Source organism: Drosophila hydei, unplaced genomic scaffold (assembly GCF_003285905.1).
Source record: "Drosophila hydei strain 15085-1641.00,03,60 unplaced genomic scaffold, DhydRS2 tig00008119-arrow-pilon, whole genome shotgun sequence".
Classification (NCBI taxonomy): domain Eukaryota; kingdom Metazoa; phylum Arthropoda; class Insecta; order Diptera; family Drosophilidae; genus Drosophila; species Drosophila hydei.
The window spans coordinates 2,577,685-2,602,529 of NW_022045830.1; the positions used below are offsets into that span (position 1 = coordinate 2,577,685).

General features: G+C 39.9%; 6 protein-coding genes across 18 annotated transcripts in view; all 6 read left to right on the forward strand.

The window, feature by feature from the left end:
* LOC111594604 overlaps positions 1–5,598 on the forward strand; it is a 63,948-nt gene extending 58,350 nt beyond the window's left edge. For 6 of the 10 annotated variants that reach the window (XM_030224886.1, XM_030224885.1, XM_030224883.1 and 3 more), the window contains 5 exons: positions 51–1,367; positions 1,427–1,609; positions 1,670–1,762; positions 2,242–2,359; positions 5,159–5,598. In XM_030224886.1, the coding sequence (XP_030080746.1) occupies positions 51–1,367; positions 1,427–1,609; positions 1,670–1,762; positions 2,242–2,359; positions 5,159–5,280 (1,833 nt within the window). In that variant the 3' untranslated portion in view covers positions 5,281–5,598. Of the gene's footprint in view, positions 1–50; positions 1,368–1,426; positions 1,610–1,669; positions 1,763–2,241; positions 2,360–2,745; positions 2,994–3,270; positions 3,371–5,158 lie in introns of those variants that run through there. The other 4 variants (XM_030224889.1, XM_023307976.2, XM_023307979.2 and 1 more) reach the window with 2 other exon arrangements.
* A 3,791-nt stretch (positions 5,599–9,389) lies between these two features.
* Positions 9,390–10,429, forward strand: LOC111594583 (annexin B11). The gene is made up of 4 exons (XM_023307941.2): positions 9,390–9,471; positions 9,550–9,620; positions 9,680–10,047; positions 10,107–10,429. The coding sequence occupies exons 1-4, from the start codon at positions 9,445–9,447 to the stop codon at positions 10,256–10,258; spliced, it is 618 nt and encodes a 205-aa protein (XP_023163709.2). The 5' UTR covers positions 9,390–9,444; the 3' UTR covers positions 10,259–10,429.
* Positions 10,430–10,502: 73 nt separating this feature from the next.
* Positions 10,503–14,660, forward strand: LOC111594459 (endochitinase). The gene is made up of 7 exons (XM_023307756.2): positions 10,503–11,049; positions 12,106–12,727; positions 12,791–12,914; positions 12,975–13,466; positions 13,535–13,711; positions 13,774–13,956; positions 14,263–14,660. Exons 1-7 carry the CDS (start codon positions 11,046–11,048, stop codon positions 14,416–14,418), a joined length of 1,758 nt encoding a protein of 585 aa, XP_023163524.2. The 5' UTR covers positions 10,503–11,045; the 3' UTR covers positions 14,419–14,660.
* Positions 14,661–15,854: 1,194 nt separating this feature from the next.
* On the forward strand, positions 15,855–22,883 carry LOC111594506 (sarcalumenin). 4 transcript variants are annotated; one of them, XM_023307819.2, is made up of 14 exons: positions 15,855–15,921; positions 16,440–16,706; positions 18,686–18,769; positions 18,827–18,904; positions 18,956–19,396; positions 19,457–19,534; positions 19,588–19,626; positions 19,778–19,855; positions 19,909–19,947; positions 20,015–20,709; positions 20,774–21,095; positions 21,155–21,327; positions 21,652–22,107; positions 22,170–22,883. In XM_023307819.2, exons 2-14 carry the CDS (start codon positions 16,646–16,648, stop codon positions 22,587–22,589), a joined length of 2,964 nt encoding a protein of 987 aa, XP_023163587.2. In that variant the 5' UTR covers positions 15,855–15,921; positions 16,440–16,645; the 3' UTR covers positions 22,590–22,883. The 4 variants fall into 4 exon arrangements, with proteins under 4 accessions (XP_023163587.2, XP_023163591.2, XP_023163590.2 ...); XM_023307822.2 differs by having other exon boundaries at positions 15,897–15,921; positions 16,559–16,706; XM_023307820.2 differs by lacking the exon at positions 15,855–15,921 and adding an exon at positions 16,257–16,287.
* Positions 22,884–23,688: 805 nt separating this feature from the next.
* On the forward strand, positions 23,689–24,163 carry LOC111594522 (COX assembly mitochondrial protein 2 homolog). Its single transcript, XM_023307852.2, has 2 exons — positions 23,689–23,914; positions 23,981–24,163. Exons 1-2 carry the CDS (start codon positions 23,834–23,836, stop codon positions 24,140–24,142), a joined length of 243 nt encoding a protein of 80 aa, XP_023163620.1. The 5' UTR covers positions 23,689–23,833; the 3' UTR covers positions 24,143–24,163.
* Positions 24,128–24,832, forward strand: LOC111594521 (protein Abitram). The gene has a single exon (XM_023307851.2). It carries the CDS (start codon positions 24,149–24,151, stop codon positions 24,743–24,745), a length of 597 nt encoding a protein of 198 aa, XP_023163619.1. The 5' UTR covers positions 24,128–24,148; the 3' UTR covers positions 24,746–24,832.
* The last annotated feature ends 13 nt before the right edge of the window (positions 24,833–24,845 follow it).

Consider the following 24,845-nt stretch of genomic DNA (forward strand, 5'->3'; position numbering starts at 1 on the left):
CTCAAACAAAGAACCGCAAGCTAAACGTTTATCAAATTTATGCCCCACAGAAACTGGAGCAAACAGTGGCAGGCAATGCACGCCTGGAGCAGGAGCTGCTTACACTGCGCCAAAAGGTGCAGTCGACGCGTAGCAATGGCGCCAACAGCGATGCCAGCCAGCTGAATGGCAATCAGACGGCAGCTGTGCTGCAGTCGGAGCTGGAACGGGTGCAATCTCTGGTCGGGGATATGCAGCGACAGCGGCATGAGCTGAGCTCGGCCGTGCGACAGTTGACAGAGAACTCGACGCGTTTGTATCAGGAAATTGGCAACAAGGAATTGAGTCCAACGAACGGCGCAGGCACCTCGAATGGCAGCCTCAAGAAGCGCAGCAATTCGACCAGCTGGACGGAAACCGATCTGGATGCCAATATGCTGCACAATGGCAGTCAGCAGCATCTGAATGATTCCACTCTGAACCTATCGACTCCGCTCTACGTGGACACCAATAGCAGCGCCAAGTTGGCCGATTACAATCGGTATAATGGCAGCAGCGATGCGCTGGAGCTGAGCGGCGTTGATAGCGACGGTTTTCTGGACAGCAATCCCTTTGCCAATCTGAGCAATCTGGAGAAGCAGGAGATCAAAACGGTGCGCATTGTCAAGCGGGAGTCGGAGCGGCGGCATCGCGATCGCAGCGAGCGTGGCTTAAGCAATTCCACACAGAATCTTGACCAGGTGCTGGAGGAAGAGCAGTATGCTCAGCAGCAGCAGCAGTATGCCCAGAGCCTGGACGAGCAAATGAGCAATGGGCATCACAGCCGATCCAAGTCGCTGCCGCGCAGCTACAACGAACCGCCAAAGCCCAGGCATAGTCGGCACATGAATGGCAAGCAGAACGGACACCACTTCAATGGTGGCTCCGACTACGATCGCAACAGCAACTATGAGCATCAGGCGCCGCCGCCGCCAGCGCCTCAAAGCAATGGCCATCACCATCATCATCAGCAGCAGCAGCGCGAGCATCTGAATCCGTTGGCCAATGCATACTTTGCCAAGCAGCTGCAGCAGCAGGCGCATCCCACTCGGGACAGTGCACGCGTTGCGCTGCGCACCAAGACCGACTCTCTGCAGAGTCTCAACAAGAGCTTGACCGACATTAGCCCGGAGCCAGTGTTCCAGAGCGTGGCCGCACGGCAGATCATTAACGAAATGTCCGCTGGCTCGGCCTCCGAGGATACCGAGAAGATTGTGGAACGTGTACCACCGCCACACAAACATCGACGCGCTGTGCCGCGCGAGAAGCGACGCCACTACACGGCGCCCAACAATGTCAACCAGAAGGCCATGGAGAAGGTGCAGGCCGAGAACGATATGAATCGCAATGTGAGTCGTGACTCCAGCCAGGGTTTATGCTATACTTAAGTAATCTTTTTGTGCTGCAGAACACCAACTGGCGTGCACGTGATGATCTGGACATGGAGGTGGCGTTGCGTCCACGCATCAATGCGCCCGATGTGGTGCGCTCGGCCTTGGGCCAGGGCGAGAAGATCTCCGAGAATACCATAGACAATTTGCTACTGGCGCCCAATAAGATAGTCATACCCGAGCGTTACATACCAGAAACAGTGAGTAGAAGACGCCAAGCATTTGAAAATGTCATAATATCTTTACTTTTCTCTTAAAAGACGCCCGAATTGTCGCCTGAGGAGAAGAAGCGTCGTCAGGAGAAAGTGGAATCCATTAAGAAGATGCTCGCTGAAGCGCCCATTAGCAGCAATGTAAGCAGCTTTTAACTAAACTGTATTGACTGAAAGATTGAATGATTGAATGAGTAATTAAATGACTGATGGAATGACTGATTGATTGCAATGACTGTGATAACAAAAAAACTTAGCTCTTCACACTGAGTCGAAGCTATAGCAATTGTCTCCTAATCAGCTCAATAATCTGTAGACACTTGAGTCTCTTTATTTGACGAAAGCATTTCAATTTTACATAATACCAGATGACAAACAAAATTGAAAAATGTTAAGAGTCAAAGCCTAGTATTCTCATCGGCCACTATAGCAATTAGAAAGTATAAAGAACTTCAGACCTAGCAGCAATTTTCTGCTCTTCGTTCGATGTGCTTTAATCTTAAATAAAAAACCAATAAAATTCGAAAATGCATGTAAAATGTTAGCTTAATTTAATTAATTATTTTTAATATTTTAAATCCAATTTACTTAATTTTAATTTCCCCTTCTTCCACCTGCAGGAGAACGAGACGCTGCCTGCCAGCAAGATCAATGCGGAGAAGAAGCAGCGCGAGCATTTGCTGCAGCTTAATCAAATCTTGGCCCAGCAAGTCATGCAAGTCAGCAAAATTGTTGCCGGTACGTAAAGCCACACAGAGTTCAAACCATCAATATATGTTTAAAGTGAAATTAAGGAACATCAGAGTTATGTTTGTTTCGATGTACGCAGCGATTCCTTAAAAGTATTACATTGCTTGCAAGTTGAGTTTACGTTCCATGTTTATGTTTTCCTTTTACTAATAAGCAATGCGCTCCGAATCGTTTTTTGTTCACACTCACATATATATCTATAACTTATGCGTTTCTCTATGTATCCATGTATATGTATTTAAGCGTTGACTCAGTGTATTCTTAACTCATAACAGCGCCGATCCACAAGACTGTGTTTACCCCATTCAAAACTGTCTCTATGCTCTTCTAATCTAAATATATATATTCTCTCTCAACTTTTTCTAATTTTCTAGACGATTAATGAATACATATCATATGCATATAACATCTATAAGCTGTTACGCCTCACTTTTCTATGTCCACTCCCATCATTCTCATCTCATTGCGAGCTCATCGAAGGCGAACGCGATTCATATTAATATCCACTCACAGACACTTGAAAACACAATACGAATACTTTTCCACAGTCAATATCACACTCCCAGACATAAGAAACAAGCCCCACATAAACCAATCATGCATATAGCACCTATCTTAACTGTATCTTTAAGTATATCGATAAACCGATTGTTTGAATTCTATGAATTTTCATAAAGATTGCGCATACGCCGCGTGCAACATTTCATGTTAAATACTTTACAGTTCATATTAAAACGATTCTATGACTTTCTGATTTTACTTAAAATAAAGTTAAAATTGTTTATTGTACAGCTGATTGATAAATTATTTTTGTATCATAACTATTTAATTATTTATAAATATTTGACATATTTTTTATTTTTATTATTTCTTTTATTTCATTTTTTGCATACTTTTAGGCAATCCCACTAGTCACAACTAACTCCATTTTATAGCCTGTCGTGTTGTTTATGTTTTTGTTTTTCCAATTGTTCACATTTTTTTGTGTTACTTGTTTGAGTTGAAAAAGAAAGCAAAAATGGGCCAAATCTGTGATGTAATCGACTTACATATGCATATGCTACACTTAAACTAAACAATAAGAGCAACAACAACAACAACAACTACAACTACATACATACAACCACAACCACAACCACAGCACAGCAAGAACTCACGCGACGTTGAGATTATCGCATGCTAAGCTCACTAAAAAATAGTATAAAAATCAGTTCAAAGCAATCACAAAATACTAAACGACAACAACAACAACAACAAAGCAATTGCAACAACAAGAACAACAAGTACAATCAACAACAACAACAAGCACAACAGTTAAACAAATGCGTAAGTCAAGGTTTGTACACATTTTGATTTTACAATTAATTCATGCATAAATCTAATAAATATATATATGTATATATATATATATATATAAATATATATAGTTATATGTTTTTATTATACTTCGCTTTATTTGGAAAACTTAGTTTATTAGCTTTGAATTGGCCTAACTAATCAGCACGCACGCGCTTGTAATATAAGCATAAAAAATATATATAAAAATCACATATGAAATATGAACACTTAGTATACAAGACGACAAAACAATCAAACACAAACAGAAACACACACACACACACACACATACATAAGCAAACAATCATAGAGTTTGTAGAGATACACCAAAAGGCACTTTAGAGAATGTAAAAGGCAAAATAACACAACACACTGCAAATCTATTGGAAGTTTGTGCAAAGGAAACATATACAAACTGATTTAGGTGACAGACAAACATTGAAAGAGTTTATACAAGCTTCAATTGTAAATTTCTATTAGACATAAAGCAAAGTTTTTAGCTGCTTTGTAAGCAGTGAGCAGATGCTCTTAAACAATTGAAAGTGGGCAGCTGCCACATATGGTAAATAGAGCAACTGGGATAGGATGTTGCATTGCAACTGCTCTCAAATTAGCTTCACGACTCTAGCAACATGTTGTCGTGTGTTATCAGTCAAGCAAAGTTTTCATTGGTTTCAATCAATTCTTTTTAATAGTTAACAGATATATGATATAAAACCAAACGTGGCTTAAATTGCTAAAAAGCAAGCCTATTTACGTTTTATGAAGAAAACATTTAAAGAGACAATCTTTATTTATAAATTCAGTTCAAATATGATATGTTTGTATACATATCTGCATATCTACATGCATACGCATACAGCAAGAACTAAGAAGTAAATATGATGCCAAGTCTTATAAGAATTGATAGAAAAAACTGTTTCAAATTCTTTCTATACTTAAATAGGATTTAGAAAACTTTAAACAATATTTAAAAGTTATTTTATTATGCAAGGAGCTAATGGCTTTCAATTATAGCTTTAACGAAGCTCAATAAAAAAATTGCAACAAGAATTTCGCCAAAGCTTACTTAACCAGCTCCAAATTTAATTAAACAAAATTTGTGCACTTGCAAAAATTGCGTAAAATATTGAGAAAAGATACACAAACTAAATCAGTCCAACAAAGCTCACGAGACGAGTAAGTATACGCTCCATAGCTACAAAACACAACAACAATAACAACAACATTAATAAGAGACCTTGCCAACAACAGCAACAACAACAACAACCACATAAATACTGTAAACAAAGCAAAGACAAACATATATATTTATGTTTATTAACAAAAAGGTTTTCTACAGCCTTTTTTTCGTCCAACTTTTTACAGCACGCTTGGGAAGGTTTTTGGGCCTCGAACTGCTAACTAATTACGCTTTCTACATATATTCTCTATGTTATCTCTTCACAGAGAAAGCCATGTCGAAGTCAGCCAATGGGCAAGGCGGCCAGGGCAGCGATGAGGAGCGCCGCTCGGAGTCGCCAAGTGAACCACTGCCGTTATATCAGCAGCGCGACAACTTTTACAGTTAAGCGCAACAGCCACACCGAAACGAGGCGATTCTATATAGATATATATATCCATCTATATATATTATAAAAATATATATATAAATAAATAAGCACAATAACAGCTGCATTTATCTTCAAACAACAAAATCAAACTAGAAACTTTGCTAAAAACCAAAATTTAAATCGAAATCGTATCAATTCTTAATTGACTGAACAACAAATTTTAAAGATATCAAAAAATAGCAAGAAGCGGACGAAAATATAAGAAATATAAAAGAAAAATCCATATGAACGATACACATTAATTAAACGAATTTTAGGCGAAATATTTATGCTTACTCACACTCTATTATACATATATATATATATATATATATATATATACACATATATATATATACTACATAAAGATGCAACATATCATTAAGCGTGTTATTAATCAATATAAACGATGGCAATTACATCAAATGTTAAAGCAACGTTCTCTATAAACAAATTACATACATATATAGTACAGTTTATTGACTGTTGTCGCTTAGCATAGTCCAGCCGTATCCGGTTTACAACGCGTCAATACTTTTGTTGTATAGTGTAAACATGTACACGTTCCTGTGCGGGCTCTGACAAATATATATATATATATATATATATATATATATATATATATATATATATATATATATATATATATATATATACATATATCGAAGGCGTAAAGCACTTTTATGGCATGTGTTTGGTAACTAAAAACAATAACTTTAAAGACTTTTACGACAGACTTTTTGTGAAAAGTAGCGCATTTTAAAACCAAAACCTCCCAAACAACAACAACAGAAACAACAACAACAACAAAAACAATTTTGAAGCCAATTATTGCATTTGATAGAACTTTTTAAGATCGCAACTAAAATCAAAAGCAAACAACAACAAAAGGCACCAAATGGTAGTTAGGTATCCATATCTAAACTATACTATATATATATATATCTACAGTGTATATATATATGATCAAAAATCAGTCAAGCCACAGCTCAAATAACGGCGCACTTTCGAAGCATTTCACAACTTGGCAATATTTCAAATGTACCTATCACAAAAACTATCTAAAAGCATAAAATATAATATTATATATATATATATTATATATAAAAAAACATGCACATATTAGTTAAAAATTAACCAAGCGTTTGCATTGTATTAATAAATAAAGACATTAATAAATCATATAAATAAACAATTATTTAAATGTAGGTCAATTACCCAGGCAATTATATGAAAAGAAAATATTTGAATGTATGAAAAAACGTGAAAACAAAAAGTCAATGATAAAATATTATAAACTACACAAGCGCAAATGCAATTTCAATGTTAATGTCTGTATAACTTTTAAAGTTATTTAAAAAGTGAGAGAAGAGGAAGGGGAAGGGGAAGAGGAAGAGCTGAAAGAAGAAGATATATCATATGCTACACCAATAAATAAAATTATATATGCATATAGTAAACACACAACGATAAATTGTTAAATATACATAAAAAACATATATATATATAAAAATTTAAAAAATATATTACGAAAAGAAAATCAAGCAAATTGTACAAAAAAAAGTATTTTAAGTTCTTAATTTAAAATTGTTAAAAGTTTTAAGTTTTTTATTTAATGCTAAGTTCTTTAGTTTATTCATTTGCGCCAAGCTCTCAATATTCATCCAATAAATATAATTACAATTATTTTATTATTAATAAACAAATAAACTTAAATGATTTGTACATTTCGCGGTGCTATATGTAAATGTAAACCCCCTTTTTTGCCCTTAGTTCGAGCCAAGTCAATTGATATGCTAGTTCTGGCTTACACACACACATACATACATACATACATACTTATATATTCGACTATGTATTGCACGCATATTCCACAGAATGAGAAAACATTAAATATTTATTGCATTAATACATAACATAGACACCATGTATGACATAATATGAAAAATGTTTAACGAAAATGAAAATATACAAAAAGAAAAACGGAAAAAAAATTTGAAAACTGCGAAAAGACGAGATAAATGTTATCAATAAAGAAATATAGTTGACAATTCAAATTAAATTATTTATTCATTCATTGCGCCCAGTTACAACCGAAGGTTGCGGAACAGGAAGAGTCAAAGGCTGGGCTACGGGGATTTCGCGTCAATTGTCAGCGACTTTTTCAAGATCAATGTGGACTCTATTTAAAATAGAGACGAACGAACGATGACAAACGCAGAGCCCGGCATGAATCACAATGAAACACACAAAGGCTGCGTAGAGCAGCGCCGATAACGACAACAAGACGCCGGACAAGCCCATAGAGCAACCTCTTGATATGCTTAATGCACGAATGACCGACTTATAGATGCCCTGTTTTAGTAGATTAACATGAAGATGGTTTATAAAGCAGCATGTTGAAATGATTAAAGAGCCAATGATCGACTTATGTGTACTCTATATATAAACCTTAGATATATATATATATATATATATATATATATATATATATATATATATATATATATATATATATATATATAGATATATATATATATATATATAGATATATATATATATAGATATATGATATATATAGATATATATATATATATATATATATATATATATATATATATATATATATATATATATATATTATATATATATATATATATATATATATAATATATATATAATATATAATATATATAGATATATATATATATATATATATATATATATATATATATATATATATATATATATATATATATATATATATATATATATATATATATATATATATATATATATACCCTACATATAGAGCCTTCTATTATATTTTCTTTCAGTTAGAGATATACGCAATCAGATATGCCATTGAGTAGCATGTGCAAGCGTTTAAAGCATTAATGACCGACTTGTATATACCCTGTATGAGACGCTGAATTATACCTGAAATATGTAAGTGAAGTGGATAAACATACAGATGGCTTACCATGTCAACATGTAGCAGGCGAATGACTCACTAATATATACCCTGTAAATCTATCTGAAATAGCCCGAAATATTATTCTTAAAATTAGCTATATATACATTCAGATAGGACTTCGAGCAACATGTGGAAGTGTTTAATCAATGAATGACCGACTCAAATATACCCTCAATGTTTGTCTAAAATATCCTACAGTCAAAATATCCATGAAATGTTCTAGCTTACAGAGAAGTATATCCATCGACGCATCAATCAAAATCGTTAGACTATTGCAGAGACTACATTCTAAATTAGATTAGTAAAAAATTAGTAAATTGAGCAGACACCTTATCAAACACTTTCAGCTTACAGGGTATGAAAACAGAACAGAAAGCGAATAAGGCACAACACTTTCAGCATGACAAACAGAGGCCACACACACACACACATGCGCAAAAAGTGGCGCGTGTGGGCGTATAGGCCAATTGGCTTTGGCTGACAGGTGGCGCTGCCAAAAGGTGGGGGGAGTGGCACGCTAAGCTGTATGTGAAATGTAGAGCATTCGATAACTTTCTAAAAAAAATAAACTGCGTTATCAAAGTCTTACATCCGATTAGCATAATCGTGACCATGGAGCAGATGCCATTAGCTGCGAACACATTAAATTTTGATTAAAACATTTTAAAAACAAAAGAAAGAAATTTGCTGAGAATAGAATAATCTTTGGATATATGATGGAGCTGTTCGCACGTAGGCAATAATTATCAAGCAAATTAGTTGTATTCAGGCAGCGATTAGAGTGGACCAAACGCGCTCTAAGTTAATTATCGCACATTTAATGAGTATTGTAGGGTATATACTGGCAGACAGATGAGATGTATATAAAGTGAGTCTGGTACGTAGCTGTCGAGAAACCTGAAACAACATTAAACCTGATTGGCCTATAGTTGTTATGGTTGATTTTGTTGCTTTTATTGCTGATGATGCGCATTAAAAAAGCTCAAAACTCTGAGTGAACGCGGCTCAAATAGCAAGAGATATATATATAAACACATACAGATATGTACACATACATATGTATATTAAAAAAAACCCATTGTCGACGCATTAACTGTGCGGAATTAAGTGAGTCGTCAGTTGGCATCGTCCGCTTAAGAAGCGAAGTTCAGCTCAGATAATACCCAATGTCGATCCCAGCCAGCGCCACTTTTGTAAGTTGTGCATTTCTTTATAGAGTCGTAGTTGTGACATTTCTCAAATCTTAATCTTCCTCTGCATATATCACACAGTTGATGCTGCTGGCTGTGATAGGCCTGCAGCAAGTGCTGCTCTTGCTGGCTGCTCCGGCCATCGAGAATCCGTATGTATATGTGTTAGCATGGCTTAAAGCCTTGGTCTAAATGCTGTTTCCACTTGCAGTGCGTATACCAGTCAGGATTTATGGGCCGATGAATCAGCGCCAACGGCAGCCGTGAGGCGCCCAAGACGCCACGATGTGGATGAACCTGCGCTCTGTGGCAGACATGGCAAGCATTGGCCTGGACATGGATTTGACCCTAACTATGGATTTGGTTTCGGCTTTGGCTATGGCCCTAGGCCTGGATTCGGCTATGGTCATGGACATGGACATGGGCATGGTCATGGACGTGGCTATGGACACGGGCATGGGCATGGGCATGGGCAAGGCTACGGATCTGGTTACATTCCCAACATTGACTTTGATATTCCTGCTCATGGAAACGACGACAATCAGCCTCAGTATAAAGTTCCATTGGCGCCTTTTAATGGTGAGTCTAAGTGCTTGGCTTTCAGAATATGTGATATCAGTTTATGCATTTGCTTATAGAAAACCAGCAAGAATCCACAGAGCTCACCTCAAGTAGCCTAGCGCCGCCAACAAGCAAAACAACGGCAGCGCCTGCAACCACAGCATCAACCACTTCCACAACCACAGAGGATTCCACATTGGGCATTGACTTACGCAGTGGGCTTAGCTAACTGATAAACCATTAAGTGTATGCACTCAGAGAAACTATTGGGCATAACTGGAATCGAATTTACTTTTCAGTTTAGTATCAGATAATTCTGATTTGCATACTTCAACTAAACTTTCATATGTTAAATAATTAAGTCTTATAAAAATGATTTGGAAATATTTAATAATTTTTCCCAGACTAAAACATTTCGTTTCCATTTTGAGTACAACTTACCCAGCATGTTCTCTAAGTGCATTATCGTCTCAGACAACTTATCAGCACATTAGCGCCGGGCCAATGAACTCCTTTTCCATTTGCCTTACGCACTTTCATGCCAGGATGAGCAGCGGAAGTGTTATCCGAAACGGGTTTATCCATTGGTTATTCTAGAACATAAACAAACCCGCTTCAATCAGTTCAGATCGCAAAACAAAGCAAAGCAAAACAAATGGAAAGAAAGTCGAGATATCTCGAATTGAGCACAGCCTCAGCTTCAGACAGTCGTCGAAATCAAAAACCAAAAGCAAAACAAGCCACAAATCTTTGCCTCGCACGCACTCTGGCCAGGAACAAAGAGGCTCGCTCGTTCCAAGAACCGGACCAGAACGCCAACGCCAACGCCAAAGCCAATGCCAATGCCGCAATCCAGAAGCAACCTATAAAAGCAACGCTCGAGCCGACTTTGACTGTCATTTGACGCCAAACAAGCGCCGCATCAACTCATCGTCGTCTGCGTATATCCCCGTTCCAGTTCGTAAAATCGTATAATCGAGTATCGAGTATTATTGCCGAGTTTTTAGCATTAAGAAATGGGTAAGGCTCGCTCTGCATACTAAGCAAGCGCGGCGATCTAAGAGTATACAAAATCTATATATATATATATATATATATACTTCACATATTCGGTGAATGAACTCGTCGCCAGTCTCGGATTATGTGCAGCATTATGGTCACATAGCCTTAGCACGCCCAAAAAACTCGGATGCATCCAATGCTTTCGTCATGTTCGCTCGTTATTTACGCATGCAAGTCGCGTGGATCTTGAAAAACAAGTCGTAACATCGTAACTACCATTTCGGAGAATGTGCTCGACGCGACATTAAATATCAAATATTAAGTGGCTAAACGTTGCCTTCTCAGGGTGCTCAGCGATCGCATTTATTTTGATCAACTTGAGCGAAAGCCCCCAAAAAGAGATGCAAAAATAACAAATTTATTCTTATTTGATGAACTATTTTTAGCTAATTGAGTTGTTCGCTCTATTTATACTCTTGCATTGGGCATTATTATTTTCCAGCTCAATTTGTTATTCAAAGCAAAGCTGTAGCTGTGTATATATTATATATATATACATATTATCAGCAAATGCCTTTGATGCGACTGCCATTTCACTGCATCTTGAATGATCTCTAAATTTGGCATTTTATATAGAATTTGATTAATTAAAGAGTTAAATATTTTAAATAGTAAATCTCTCACAATTTTTAATCAAGTGATTTTTTATTCTAATTCATATTTAAGAGTTAAATGTTTTTTAACTAAATCTCTCACAATTTTTAATCAAGTGATTTTTTATTCTAATTCATATTTAATAAATTTGTTTTTATTTTAAATTAATTTTTTATTTCAAGCTTAAATTCATTTGGTAAATGTTTCTATTTTAATTTGAATTTATTGAAATAATTTATTTATTGAAATAACTAGATTCTCTAAAGGCTTTGATCTCAGAGCATACAAATGAATTATTTTATTTTATTATTTATATAATAATAGAAACATAATTTCATGTGCTCAAGCTCTCCAATTGGTTTTCTCTATAATCTAAACTCTTGTCTTAAATTCTACCCCATTTCTTAATTTTGCCGGCAGTGCAACATCATCTCATGTTGCTGCTGCTGCTGCTGCTGGGCGTGCCCGCCCTGATCCTGGCCAACGAGCAGCCGGCGCGCATTGTCTGCTACTTCAGCAACTGGGCCGTTTATCGTCCAGGCATTGGACGTTATGGCCTGGAGGATGTGCCCGCTGATCTGTGCACGCATCTGGTCTACTCTTTTATTGGCGTGAATGATGAGAGCTGGGATGTGTTGGTCATAGATCCCGAGCTGGATGTGGATCAGGAGGGCTTCCGCAAGTTTACGCAGCTGCGACAGACGCATCCCAAGCTCAAGCTGCAGATTGCTGTGGGTGGCTGGGCGGAAGGCGGTTCCAAGTACTCGCGGATGTCGGCGGTGCGCGAGAAACGTCAGAGCTTCATACGCAGCGTGGTGCAGTTCATGAAGGAATACGACTTCGATGGCTTCGATCTGGACTGGGAATATCCGGGCGCCACGGATCGCGGCGGCAGCTATGGCGACAAGGACAAGTTCTTGTACTTCGTGCAGGAGCTGCGACGCGCCTTCGACCGTGAGGGCCGTGGCTGGGAGATAACAATGGCGGTGCCAGTGGCCAAGTTCCGCCTGCAAGAGGGCTACCATGTGCCCGAGCTGTGCGAGTGAGTGGTTGCTTGAAGCCAGCCAAGATTCGGTACTCTAACTGCCGCTTAACTAATCCACAGGCTGCTGGATGCCATACACGCCATGACCTACGACCTGCGCGGCAATTGGGCTGGCTTTGCGGACGTGCATAGTCCGCTGTACAAGCGCAAGCACGATCAATATGCCTACGAGCGGCTCAATGTGGTAAGTGGGTGAGGCATGGGAGGCAATGCTGTGCCGGGATAATTATCTTCGCCTTTCTAGAATGATGGGCTGGCTTTGTGGGAGGAGATGGGCTGCCCGGCTAACAAGCTGGTGGTGGGTGTGCCCTTCTATGGTCGCACCTTCACGCTGAGCAACTCGAACAAGAACTACAACATGGGCACCTACATCAACAAGGAGGCGGGCGGCGGGGCACCAGGGCCCTATACGAATGCGAGTGGTTTTCTGGCCTACTACGAGATCTGCACAGAGGTCATGGACAAGTCGAAGGGCTGGACCGTGGAGTGGGATGATGCGGGCATGGTGCCCTACACCTACAAGGACACGCAGTGGGTGGGCTACGAGAACGAGGCGTCGGTCCAGATCAAAATGGACTTCATCAAGGCCAAGGGCTATGCGGGCGCGATGACTTGGGCCATTGACATGGACGACTTCCACGGGCTGTGCGGTCCCAAGAATGGCCTAATGCAAATACTCTACAACAATATGAGGCACTACAAGGTGCCGGAGCCGACGCGCGAGACAACGCCGCGGGTAAGTGGGCCAGCTGCCAAGTGTGCGATAGCAACACAGTGAAAGCTAATGAGCAATTCGCATTGCAGCCTGAATGGGCCAAGCCACCCGCCACGCCGCCCAATCCCGACGAGGCGCAGCTGCAGCCGATGGCCACGACGACGCGTAAACCGAAACCGAAGCCAAAACCAACGTCAACGCCAGTCAGCCCAACGTCAGCGCCGTTGCCAGCTGTGAGCAGCACCACCAAGAAATCCACCACAAAGGTGGGCACATAGCAGGCCCACTATTTATACTTGCGAATTTCATTAACATGCTCTGTTTATAGAAACCCAAGAAGCCCAAGAAGACGACCACAACGACGACTACGACCACAACCGTTGCACCCAGCGCCACAGAAGAGCCAGAGGAGATTCTCGATCCAGAAGTCGAACAGAACGGCGTTGCCTTCGATGCCAGCGAGATTGACTGCACCAATCGGGACTTTGTGCCGCATCCCAACTGTAGAAAGGTAAGGATTAGGGCCAGGTCTAAAAATGCTTTGACTGAGCAGTGCAGCTTGGGAGTAAGCAACTAGCTGCTGATAGGCAGGAGGGTAAGGCCTCTGTCTGGAGTGTCGGGTAACTCCTTGTCGGCAATCACAGCTAAAACACTTTTAGTTGACTTAGGTTCACTTGACCTTAAAAATCCATTTAAAATTGATTTAGACCCCATTAAATAAGATTCACATTTAGAAGCTCTACTATACCAGATTCAATCGACCTATTTATTTACTACATCCATATCAATATATGTCTATTTCCTTTCCTCCATCCAGTACTTCCGCTGCGTGCATGGCAAGCCCGTGGAATTTGAGTGCAAGGAGGGCACAGCGTTCCACACAGTGCTCAACGTTTGCGATTGGATTGAGAACAGCGATCGGTACTACTGCACCCACATGAAGAATAAAGATCATGAAAATGAGGCCCACTAGTGCCGCAGCTTGGACCAATTTCTTATACAGAACTATTTAAAACCTATTTATTACATTAGTTGAGGTAACTATTTTTAGCGAGTGATAGCTCTTAGCTTCCAAATATTTATAAAGAAATAGCCTTCGCAGATTGATATGATAAATTGTATTACTTTCGCCCAGACGAAAGCAATAAAAATTTAATATAACATAAAATCTGCATTAAATGAGCCGGAAAACATTATATATACAAATAACATATATCCCAGATTAAAGATTTTTGAAAAATTTAGAACATTTTATTTTAATATTAAGACATGATTTTTATGGTAAAAAAGTCATGACAATATTAGTTGAAGAGCCTGCATCGAATTATATAATCAGCCATGCGATGTCATAGCTCTATAAAAATATAATTTTGGGAGACTTTAAAGCATTTTGCAGTTGTCTGAATCGATGCGTCGCCTTGGAACCGAACCACACATCCAACAGCTGTTCGTGCAATCAAGCATATTAATGAACGGTGATAAATGCTACAAGAAATCTAATTTTCATATTTTACAACTGAATTCCCACGGTGTAGCAAGAGAGCGTTGTCGTGGGAGAGCGAAAGAGAAAGAAATTGCATTATATTTAATCATTTGTGACAAGAAATAAATCGCAGCGCTCTAAATAACGAGAACTACATGAGGTTTATATGGGTGAATGTGCCAGCTTTCACTCTACATACTACATAATTTCTATTGTTCGCTCTTGCTCTTAAGCTTTGTGTGATCTGCTTGAAATGAAAAAATCCTTGTCTATAAATAAAAATTCCAAAATGGAGATATTCGAAAGTGTGCTAAGGACATTGTAAATATTATATGGAAAATACATATTATTTTTGCTGATTTCGAAAATGGAATCAAATTGAATATAATTTTATATCAAGGGATAATTTGAGTAATTTATGATAGTACTTATAATTAAAATTTCCCTTGTCAATGCTGCCCTCAAACAGGCGGAGCTTCAAAAATAATTTCCTCTTCGCTCTCACTCACTCTAGGCACAGTCTAGAAACTGGCTCACCTATTGTGCTCAATTTTTCCTTACAATATTTCCCTTTAAAAAGTTCCTTATTATTAATGGTTTTCAGCCATCAACGTTTGCCTACTACGGGTCTCATTATTTCCCTTCCCTACTTAATCTCTCTTGCTTTGCTCGTTGATTGACTTAAGTCCTTTGCTCAATCAACTAATATTTCCCTTAACTTAAGAATTGCCCCAGCTGCTGTTTTTAGGCCCACGCCGCTACTTCCTTCGACTGTCCACATTAATTTCCCGCAATCGCTCTCTCACTCACACACTCTCTGTGGGAGCATCTGCCAGAGAGATAAATTTTAGTTGGCGCTGTGCTTTTGACAACATTTTCGCTACGAAAATATAAAAATGAAATAATTTTCGCGGTCACAAGGTAAATTCATGGTATATGCATGTTGAGTTACGAATTGGTTTTGGACCGGGAGAGATCGTCTCGTATACTCGTGTACGCAATATACCTAGAATAACAAAAGACAAAAGAAAAAAAAAACAGAAATTAATTTCTAAAATTTCTTGCTTGCTTTTTAGAAATGCCAGAAAATAGATATAGCTAAAATCTGTGCTGATTATTTCAAAAAACGAATCGCACACGCCGTGCACAGACGACGGGCCAGAAATAAGCAAATTATTTAGCTGACAATCGTCGCAAGGGACACTAAGGATTACCCAGCCGACGATTGTTGGTTAAAATTTGCAAAAGGCTAGCTAACGCGAAAAAATATTAAGAAAAAAAAAGTGAAAACAAATAAAATTAAATAAAAATCGAAAACAGTGCAAAATTCTAAAAATCCACAAAAAGTGTGACAAATTTGTACGAGCCTAATTAGTTGATATATATATAAATATATATATGCACAGATTATATATAAAAATATATATGTATAGAGACTTATAGCTTATAGCCTATTCTCAAATATGAAAAATAATCTAGAGCATTCATAATTTCTTACCCTTTTCATGCAGTGCATTTAAACGAGCGCATATATGGTGGATATAAATATATGCGAAATACGAGCAAGTGATTTATAATTATTTAAATATATTTATATTTTTTCCTAATTATACATAATTACGGGAAAAAGTCGAAAGAATAAAAGGAGAATTTATGACGTGGCTAACGTGCTAACCACACTGGGAAAACTCAAGGATAATTTGTTGATTTGATTATTATGGGGCGTTTAACACTTTGGTTCCTGCTGGGACTTACGTTAATCGCCGTTTCCAATAATGGTGAGTGCCAAAGGATCTATCCTACCAAACAGTTATCTACATGTGCGTGTTATATAAGCAAATAACGGTCTTTTTCTGCGTTGGCCCAGTGGCTAGCGTTTGCGCAGGCATTATGCAATTTGTATAAGAAAATGAGCAAGAGAGTGAGAGAGAGAGGGAGTGTGTGTGTGTGTGTGTGAGTGAAAGAGAGATGAAAAAAATTAAATATATATATAAACATATATCTTAAGCGTATATTTAAAAATATTTGCTTGGGCTGTGCGTGTGTGCAAACGTCAGAGACGACACTTTGAGCATATATATATATACAGATTTATATATATATATATATATGTATATATATTTATTTGTGTGTATGTGTGTACTATCTTAAAATGTTGTGGCCTAGACTCGTTGGATAATATACCCATACAGCAATGGATCGCGCAAAATACAGAGACACATTTGTTGGTCACTTTCTTCTTCTTTCACTTGATTTTTTTTTTTTTTTTTGGTTTTTTTTCAACAAAAATTTTGTACGGCGAAACGCCGCAAATGTTCGCTCTTCGTTGTCATCGTTTGTAATATTTTTAAATTTAGAATTTTTAAGTTATTTTATGTATTGAGCAAGTATCTGTAGCGGCGACTGTATCTGTATCTGTATCTGTATCTATAGTCGAGCGGATCGTGCACTAGCCAGGTTTGTGTGTTGGCCTGTGTATATTTTGTTTGGTTTGCAAAAGATTGCAAAAACAAGCATAAATAAAATAAAAATGAAAAGAAAATGAATAAGCGAAGAAAAAAAGATATAAGAAATGATCTATATAATGTATAAGTATTTGGGAATAGATTGCAAGCAACATAAACACAATATGCAAGCAGCCATCGAGACGGATTCGTATAAATAAATCTGTTTATGCGATAAATAGGAATGGGATGGGAAATAACTTAAATAGCTGCACATACTATTTGCAAATAAATCAAGGGAATTACCCGCTGACAGTCGAGTTGCATATCGAAAATATCATTTTGAGCACACACAAGAAGAACGGCGCCAAAGATATCCTTTAACGTCAGACCAACAAGTCTTCCATGAGGCAACACAGCTGTCAGCAGTTGAGAAAGTAATTAGCGACGACCTTAAACATGCCTGTCACTCAAACACCATTCACGACCTTAGTCTACCAGATGAAGCACTCGCAGTAAGAGCGGACCCTATGGACATGGCATATAGTGTATGCACGTCACTGAACTGAGCGCGTACAAGCAATGGAAAGAGAAATCCGATTTGGAAAACTTAAGATATAGTGGGCGACTGGCCAACAAAATTATATACCCATTCACATTTGCTGAAAAGCCAGCGACTAGCGAAATCTGTTTGAGATCTCATCTTTTAAAAATAAAATTCATAAATATTCGAACATTTTTCATGGTGTGAGTGCAAGTGTGTGTGTGTGTGTGTCTGTGTGTGTGTGGGTTTATTCAATAAATAATGTCAAGTTTGAAAAGATAAAATAACCTCGGCGCTGACATCAAACACGAAGGCGGCAGATAATAATTTTAAGGCTGGGTATCCAAAAGAAAAGCCTCCAAAACTTTTCCATGAATCCTAAGCACAGACAAAAGAAAAGCTTAGGAAAGATCTATATAATTCATGCATGATCTTAACAAAATCTATTTTGCTCTGGAAATTTAAATAATGTTTCTATACTTTCCTCAAGATATTTCTATACTCAGCTCCAAAAAATTCCATGTGATCTTAATATACTTTCATATCTTGAGAAATTATTATCCACTTCTTGATGATTTTCCTAACTGAACCTACAAAGTCTTCAAATAATCAGTCTAGAATATAAGCTCTACTTTTGCATAAATTCTTATTTCTACGTTACAGATCCTGCATGATCTTAAGTTATAAAATTACTGCCTTTTCTGATTGTTTAAAGCTTCTGCTTGATCCTGTCACATATTCCTCATACTGATCTGAAATTGTTTTGCAGTTGGGTTTGCCAATGCCGATGCCGGACCAAGCGAATCTGAATGTCGACCCTACATTGAAAAGGCTATAAATGAACTGAAAACAGGCAAGCCATATCAGCCATATAACTTGTATGCCTTACAGTAAACCCTCCACTTCACAGATGGTGTCACGGGCAAAGATGGTTCTGGAGAACTGCAAGCCGATCAGCCTCGTGGGGACGATGACGACGATGATGATGGTGGGATTGATGAAAAAGAAACTGTTGAAATTACTGATGTGGATTCCACAGAGGACGCGAAACGCGTCAACGACCTTGACGGCGATGGCATACCAGATGATCAGGACGACGACATAGATGGCGATGGCATACCGAATGATGAGGACGACGATATCGATGGCGATGGTATACCGAATGACAAGGACGACGACATCGATGGCGATGGCATACCGAATGAGGACGACGATGACATCGATGGCGATGGCATACCAAATGATGAGGATGACGATATCGACGGGGATGGCATACCGAATGAGAAGGACGATGATATCGATGGCGATGGCATACCGAATGAAGAAGATGACGACATCGATGGCGATGGCATACCGAATGACCAAGACGATGATATCGATGGCGATGGCATACCAAACGACGAGGATGACGATATCGATGGAGATGGTATACCCAATGAGAAGGACAGCGACATCGACGGCGACGGCATACCAAATTCGGGTAAGACTTTGGGTGATTCATAGACATCATTTGAACACTCATTGATTGGCTCTCCTGTAGAGGACAACGACTTGGATGGCGATGGCTTGCCGAACGAAAAAGATGAGGATTTGGATGGCGATGGATTGGTGAATCATGGTGAGTAGCATTCGGTCTAGAAGACGATATTATGTAAGGTTTTATCTATGCAGAGGACGAGGATATCGATGGGGATGGTACCTTGAATCACGGTATGGCATATGAATCCCAGTTCTACGGCTCATTCTACTATACCCCACTATATACCTTATTAATTTGTAACTTTCATTTAATAAAACTTTTCTTGATCTTCACTATTACCCAATATATATTTACTCAAACGGAATACTTTCGTAATTCTAGAGGACGGCGACTTGGATGGCGATGGCTTGCCCAATGAGAAGGATGAAGATCTGGATGGCGATGGCAAAGTGAACCATGGTAAGTTCTTGATTCGATATGGACTTCTCCAGTTACTTATCCAACTCTTATAGAGGACGAAGATATTGACGGAGATGGTACCCTGAATCATGGTCAGTACAAGTTAAAGCAGACCTTAAACAAATATAATAATAATGCTCTTCTACTCTGTCATATCAGAGGACAGCGACATCGATGGCGATGGCGTCCACAATGATGAGGATCACGATGTGGATGGCGATGGTCTATCGAATTCGGAAGAGCCTCAGAGCATGGATATCGATGGGGATGGCGTGCCAAACAATGTGGACGACGACATTGATGGCGACAACAAGCTGAACGAGAAGGACGACGACATGGATGGCGATGGCATCCTGAATGAGCACGACAATGACATGGATGGCGATGGCATACCCAATGATCATGACGACAGTCGCGAGACCGCCGATGATGATGACGATGATGAGGAGGAGGAGGTGAAGAAGCGCAGCAAGCGTGAGGTGGATGCGGCGCCAATCGTTGAAATTGAGGCACCCCCAAGTCCAGCTGAGGAGTTCCCAGCTGAAGAGGAGAAGGAAGAGGAAGCTGCAGAGGCTGAGCCCGAAGCAGCTGTAGAAGAGGAACCGAAGGAAGTCAAGGAAGACGAGCCAGTAGAGGAGGCAGAGCCAGAGCCAGAGCCAGAGCCAGAGGCAGAGCCACCTGTGGCTGCCGAGCAGCAAGAGGAAGCTGTGGAAGAAGCTGTCAAGCCAGAAGCCGAGGCATCCGCCGAAGCCGACGAAGCTGAAGAGCCACAGGCTGAGGCAACAGCAGTTGCTGCCGAAGATGCTGTCGATGATGACGACGACGACACCAAGCCAGAAGATGAACTGCTCTGGGTAAGTCAAAGAGAGACACAAGAAGCCAATCCTTTGTAGCTCATGCAATGTCCTCTATTACCAGGAGGGAGTCATTCCACAGAATCGTCGCAGCCGTCAGCATATCACCGAGTTGCTGCTGCTGGACGAGGAGTTCAATGCACGGGAGAAGGCCACCGACAACGTTGCTGAGATTATTCTGCGCGACATCAAGAAGATCTATGAGAATGCCGTTAAGCCACTGGAGACGCTGTACAAGTATCGTGACTTGAGCAATCGTCACTTCAGTGATCCCGAGATCTTCTCGAAGCCGTTGATTCTATTCATGGGTCCCTGGTCGGGCGGCAAGTCCTCCATTCTCAACTATTTGACGGACAATGAATACACGCCCAACTCGTTGAGAACCGGTAAGGACAACTGATATAAGGACGTGGCAGTCTAGGCTAATTCTCTTGGGGTTTTCTAGGAGCGGAGCCCTCGCCGGCCTACTTCAACATTTTAATGTGGGGCAACGAGACGGAAGTCCTAGACGGCACACAGCTGGCAGCCGACTACACCTTCTCGGGCCTGCAGAAGTTCGGCCAGGGTCTGGAGGAGCGTCTACGTGGCCTGAAAATGAAGAGCAAGCTGCTCGAAAAGGTATGCGTACCAGATATGTAAAGGTATATATAGACGTGGACTAGGCACATGCACTTGTTGCCTAAGTGCATTAACTTGTCGCCCAAATAGCTTTTGGCAGGGCAGCTCGTCGATTGGGAAATATGTTTTTTGATATGCTCAGCCGTTGGCAAATTGCCCAAGAGCGCAAGATCGCATATAGTATTCTGGTTATTAAATGTCGAAAATAGCTAAACACAATGGCTAAAAGTTGATGATGTAGTGCACGAGCACACGCACACACATACACACACGCACACTCATTTGGTAAATGAATTTTTAAATTTTCGTAATTTTGTTTTTCAGGTCAACATCGTTGAGATACCTGGCATACTCGAAGTACGCAAGCAGGTCTCGCGTGTCTTTCCCTTTAACGATGCCTGCCAGTGGTTTATCGATCGGGCCGACATCATCTTTCTGGTCTACGACCCAGCCAAGTTGGATGTGGGCCCAGAGACCGAGGCCATACTCGATCAGCTGAAGGGGCGCGAGTATCAGACGCGCATCATACTGAACAAGGCGGACACCGTGAAGCCCGAAGAGCTGCTGCGCGTGCAGGGCGCACTCATATGGAATATATCGCCGCTGATGTCGTCGGCACAGCCGCCACTCATGTACACCACATCTCTCTGGACGCATCCTTATCAGGAGGGAGCACCGGCCCGTCTGCTGCTCGCCCAGGAGCGCGCCTTCCTGCGTGATCTGCGCACAGCGATCGATAAAAGAATCGAGCACAAGATTGCCAGCGCTCGTCGCTTTGCCGTGAGTTGACGCCGATGAAGATGGGGCTTACTTAGCTATCTATATGTTTGCATGTATTGCAGGTGCGTGTGCGTAATCATGCCAAGATGGTCGACTGCTATTTGAACACCTATTACAACCACAAGACTCTGTTTGGCAACAAGAAGCGCATCGCGGATGACATCATCGATCATCCACAGAACTATCATATCTATGAGGGCTTGTCCACGCTGACCAATATCTCGCGTTACGATCTGCCCGATCCGGATGTCTATCGCGACTTCTTCCGTCTGAATCCGCTGTACGAGTTCAAGAAGCTCTCCGAGACATGCACCTACTTCCGGGGCTGTCCCATCACCAAGCTGGATCTGGCCATTGCCTACGAGCTGCCCGAGTTGGCGGGCAAATATAAGAAAATGTCCGAAGCGGCGTTGGCCAGCATCGAGGGGCAGGCGCAGGCAGAGCCGAGCAACGTTCAAGCCGAGCCGAAAAAGACGAGTTGAGGTATTGACTCCGTCAAGGAGTAAGCCTGCCATTTAGTTTGTTTTAATGAGAGAATGATACATACATATATAGAGAGAATGGTAACTGTCTAAGGACACGTAACTGCATCAGCATGGAGAGTGAGAGCTATTAGCAAGATAAAAGAGAGAGAAAGAGAGAGAGAGAGAGCAACAAAACGAGCTACAAGTGAGAGCAAACAATTGTTAACGTATTTGTTTACCATTGACGAACACACAAACAACAACAACAAACATGAACAGCAACAACAACAACAGCGTAAGACAAAAGAGAGCGATTATTATTATTTTTTTGTAGAGTTTTTAAAGTTTTTAGAGTTTTATTTTTGTTTCATCTGATTGTACTTTTAATATAACCGAACTGAGAGCTTTATGAGGGAAAACTAATGCACAAATGAGAGCGTAAACACACACACACATCCACACACACTGACAACGTTCACCGTTTAGTGAATTGAATAGCACAGTGAGAGAGAGAGATAGCATTGAGTCTTTTTTTGTAGAGTAAAATCAGCTTTTTATTTTTGAACTGAGCGTAGCAAATGTAACGAACAGAAAACCAATTAAAATGCGAACTATTGACGATATCTAACAAACAGAAAACACAAAGACCCAATCCACATTTTTAACCTAGTTGTTACAACAGCGCACAATTAATTTTTTCGAGAGTTTAGCAGAGTTTTGAACAGATTTTTGAGCAACAGACAACAGTTAGCTTATTTTTGAGACAACCCTATTTCGATGATGTAGTTGATAAGACTTTTCGGTAAAAGAAAAAGTAAACAGTGAAGACGTTAAATCAATTTTTTTCTAATTATGCATGAATGATAAAAAAATATATATACATATAAAGGCATGTGAGAGATACAAAATATGCTAAATTGATGATATTTACATATATAATATCGATGACAAACTGAGAACTTATATAAAATCAACTGTGAGAGCGGGTAAAATACACAAATAAATAAATAAATAAAATAAAATAAAATCTTAAAATACCACAAATATTCGTTTCAAAAATAAAAACCTAAGCAACAGTTGCTTTTGAGTATTATTTGCATGTGGTATTTTTTAGTATTTTGAAAACAGCTGACTGTATAAATTATATCGCCGGCATATCGATAACAGTTCGATTCACACATTTGCGTAAGAGTAACGAAAAATTAAATAAATAAATAAATAGTGCTGCACTTAATGTTTCACTAAATTGTAAGCAATTGAAGATGCACACAGATCTGTCGTCACATCTGCATACTCCAGCCTGCAATCAATTAATAGAAGAGCTCAAAGCCTGCCACGATAATGTAAGTAAATCCGTCTTTAGTCAGTCTTTCCAACGTGCATAACATAACATAATTTGATGCACTCAGAACGCGTTTGGCAAATTTATTGGTATTTGCAACTCCATCGACGACAAGGTGGTTAAGTGCCTGAAGGCGGAACGTGTTGCAAGGTCTGCTGCGAACCGCGCCAAGGCACGCGAACGTCAGGAAAAATACAAGCAGAAGCTGCTGCAGGGAGAATCCAACTAGATAAATATGCCACCTATTGAAGCAGGCTTAGCAGAGGAGGATCCCTTTGCCCCGTACTACTTTCAACATGAAGAGCAGAAGATATGTGGTGAGCTGGTGAGCTCAATTACTGATTGTTACACCGCCGACTATCCCAGCGTGGTGGACCGCTTCTTTACACGTTACTACTATATCAAAGGTGGAGCTCCTTACCAGGTGCTCTATCACTCCAATCGCATTTGTCTCATTTGCCTGGCGCCGACGCATCCCGCCTTTAGTGAGGGCATCGCCTCTGTTAGCTACGATGTGGGTAATATAGATCGCAGCCAGAATGTGGTAAAGGGCAAGGCCAAGAAGGGCGGCATGATATTGCAGGCGGACACAACGCTCGCCCTGCTGACAACCGAGACGGGCACAGTCTACAAAATTCCCAGCTGCATACGAGGAAAGTTGGTAGAGGTTAACAATGCTTTACAGACGGATGCTAAGCAGCTGCAGCAGGCACCAGAGGGCGCGGGCTACTTTGCTATATTGTTGCCCAAGATTGAGAACTGCGATGATATTAAAGCCAACTTATTGAGCCAGCAGCAGTTCGAGGAGCAGCTAAAAAACGTCGAAACATGATGACAATGCGCACAGCTATCTATAAGACGTTCTATGTATACTGTTAAACAATTTTAAATAACATGTAGAAATGTTACAATGATTAACATTATTGTCTACA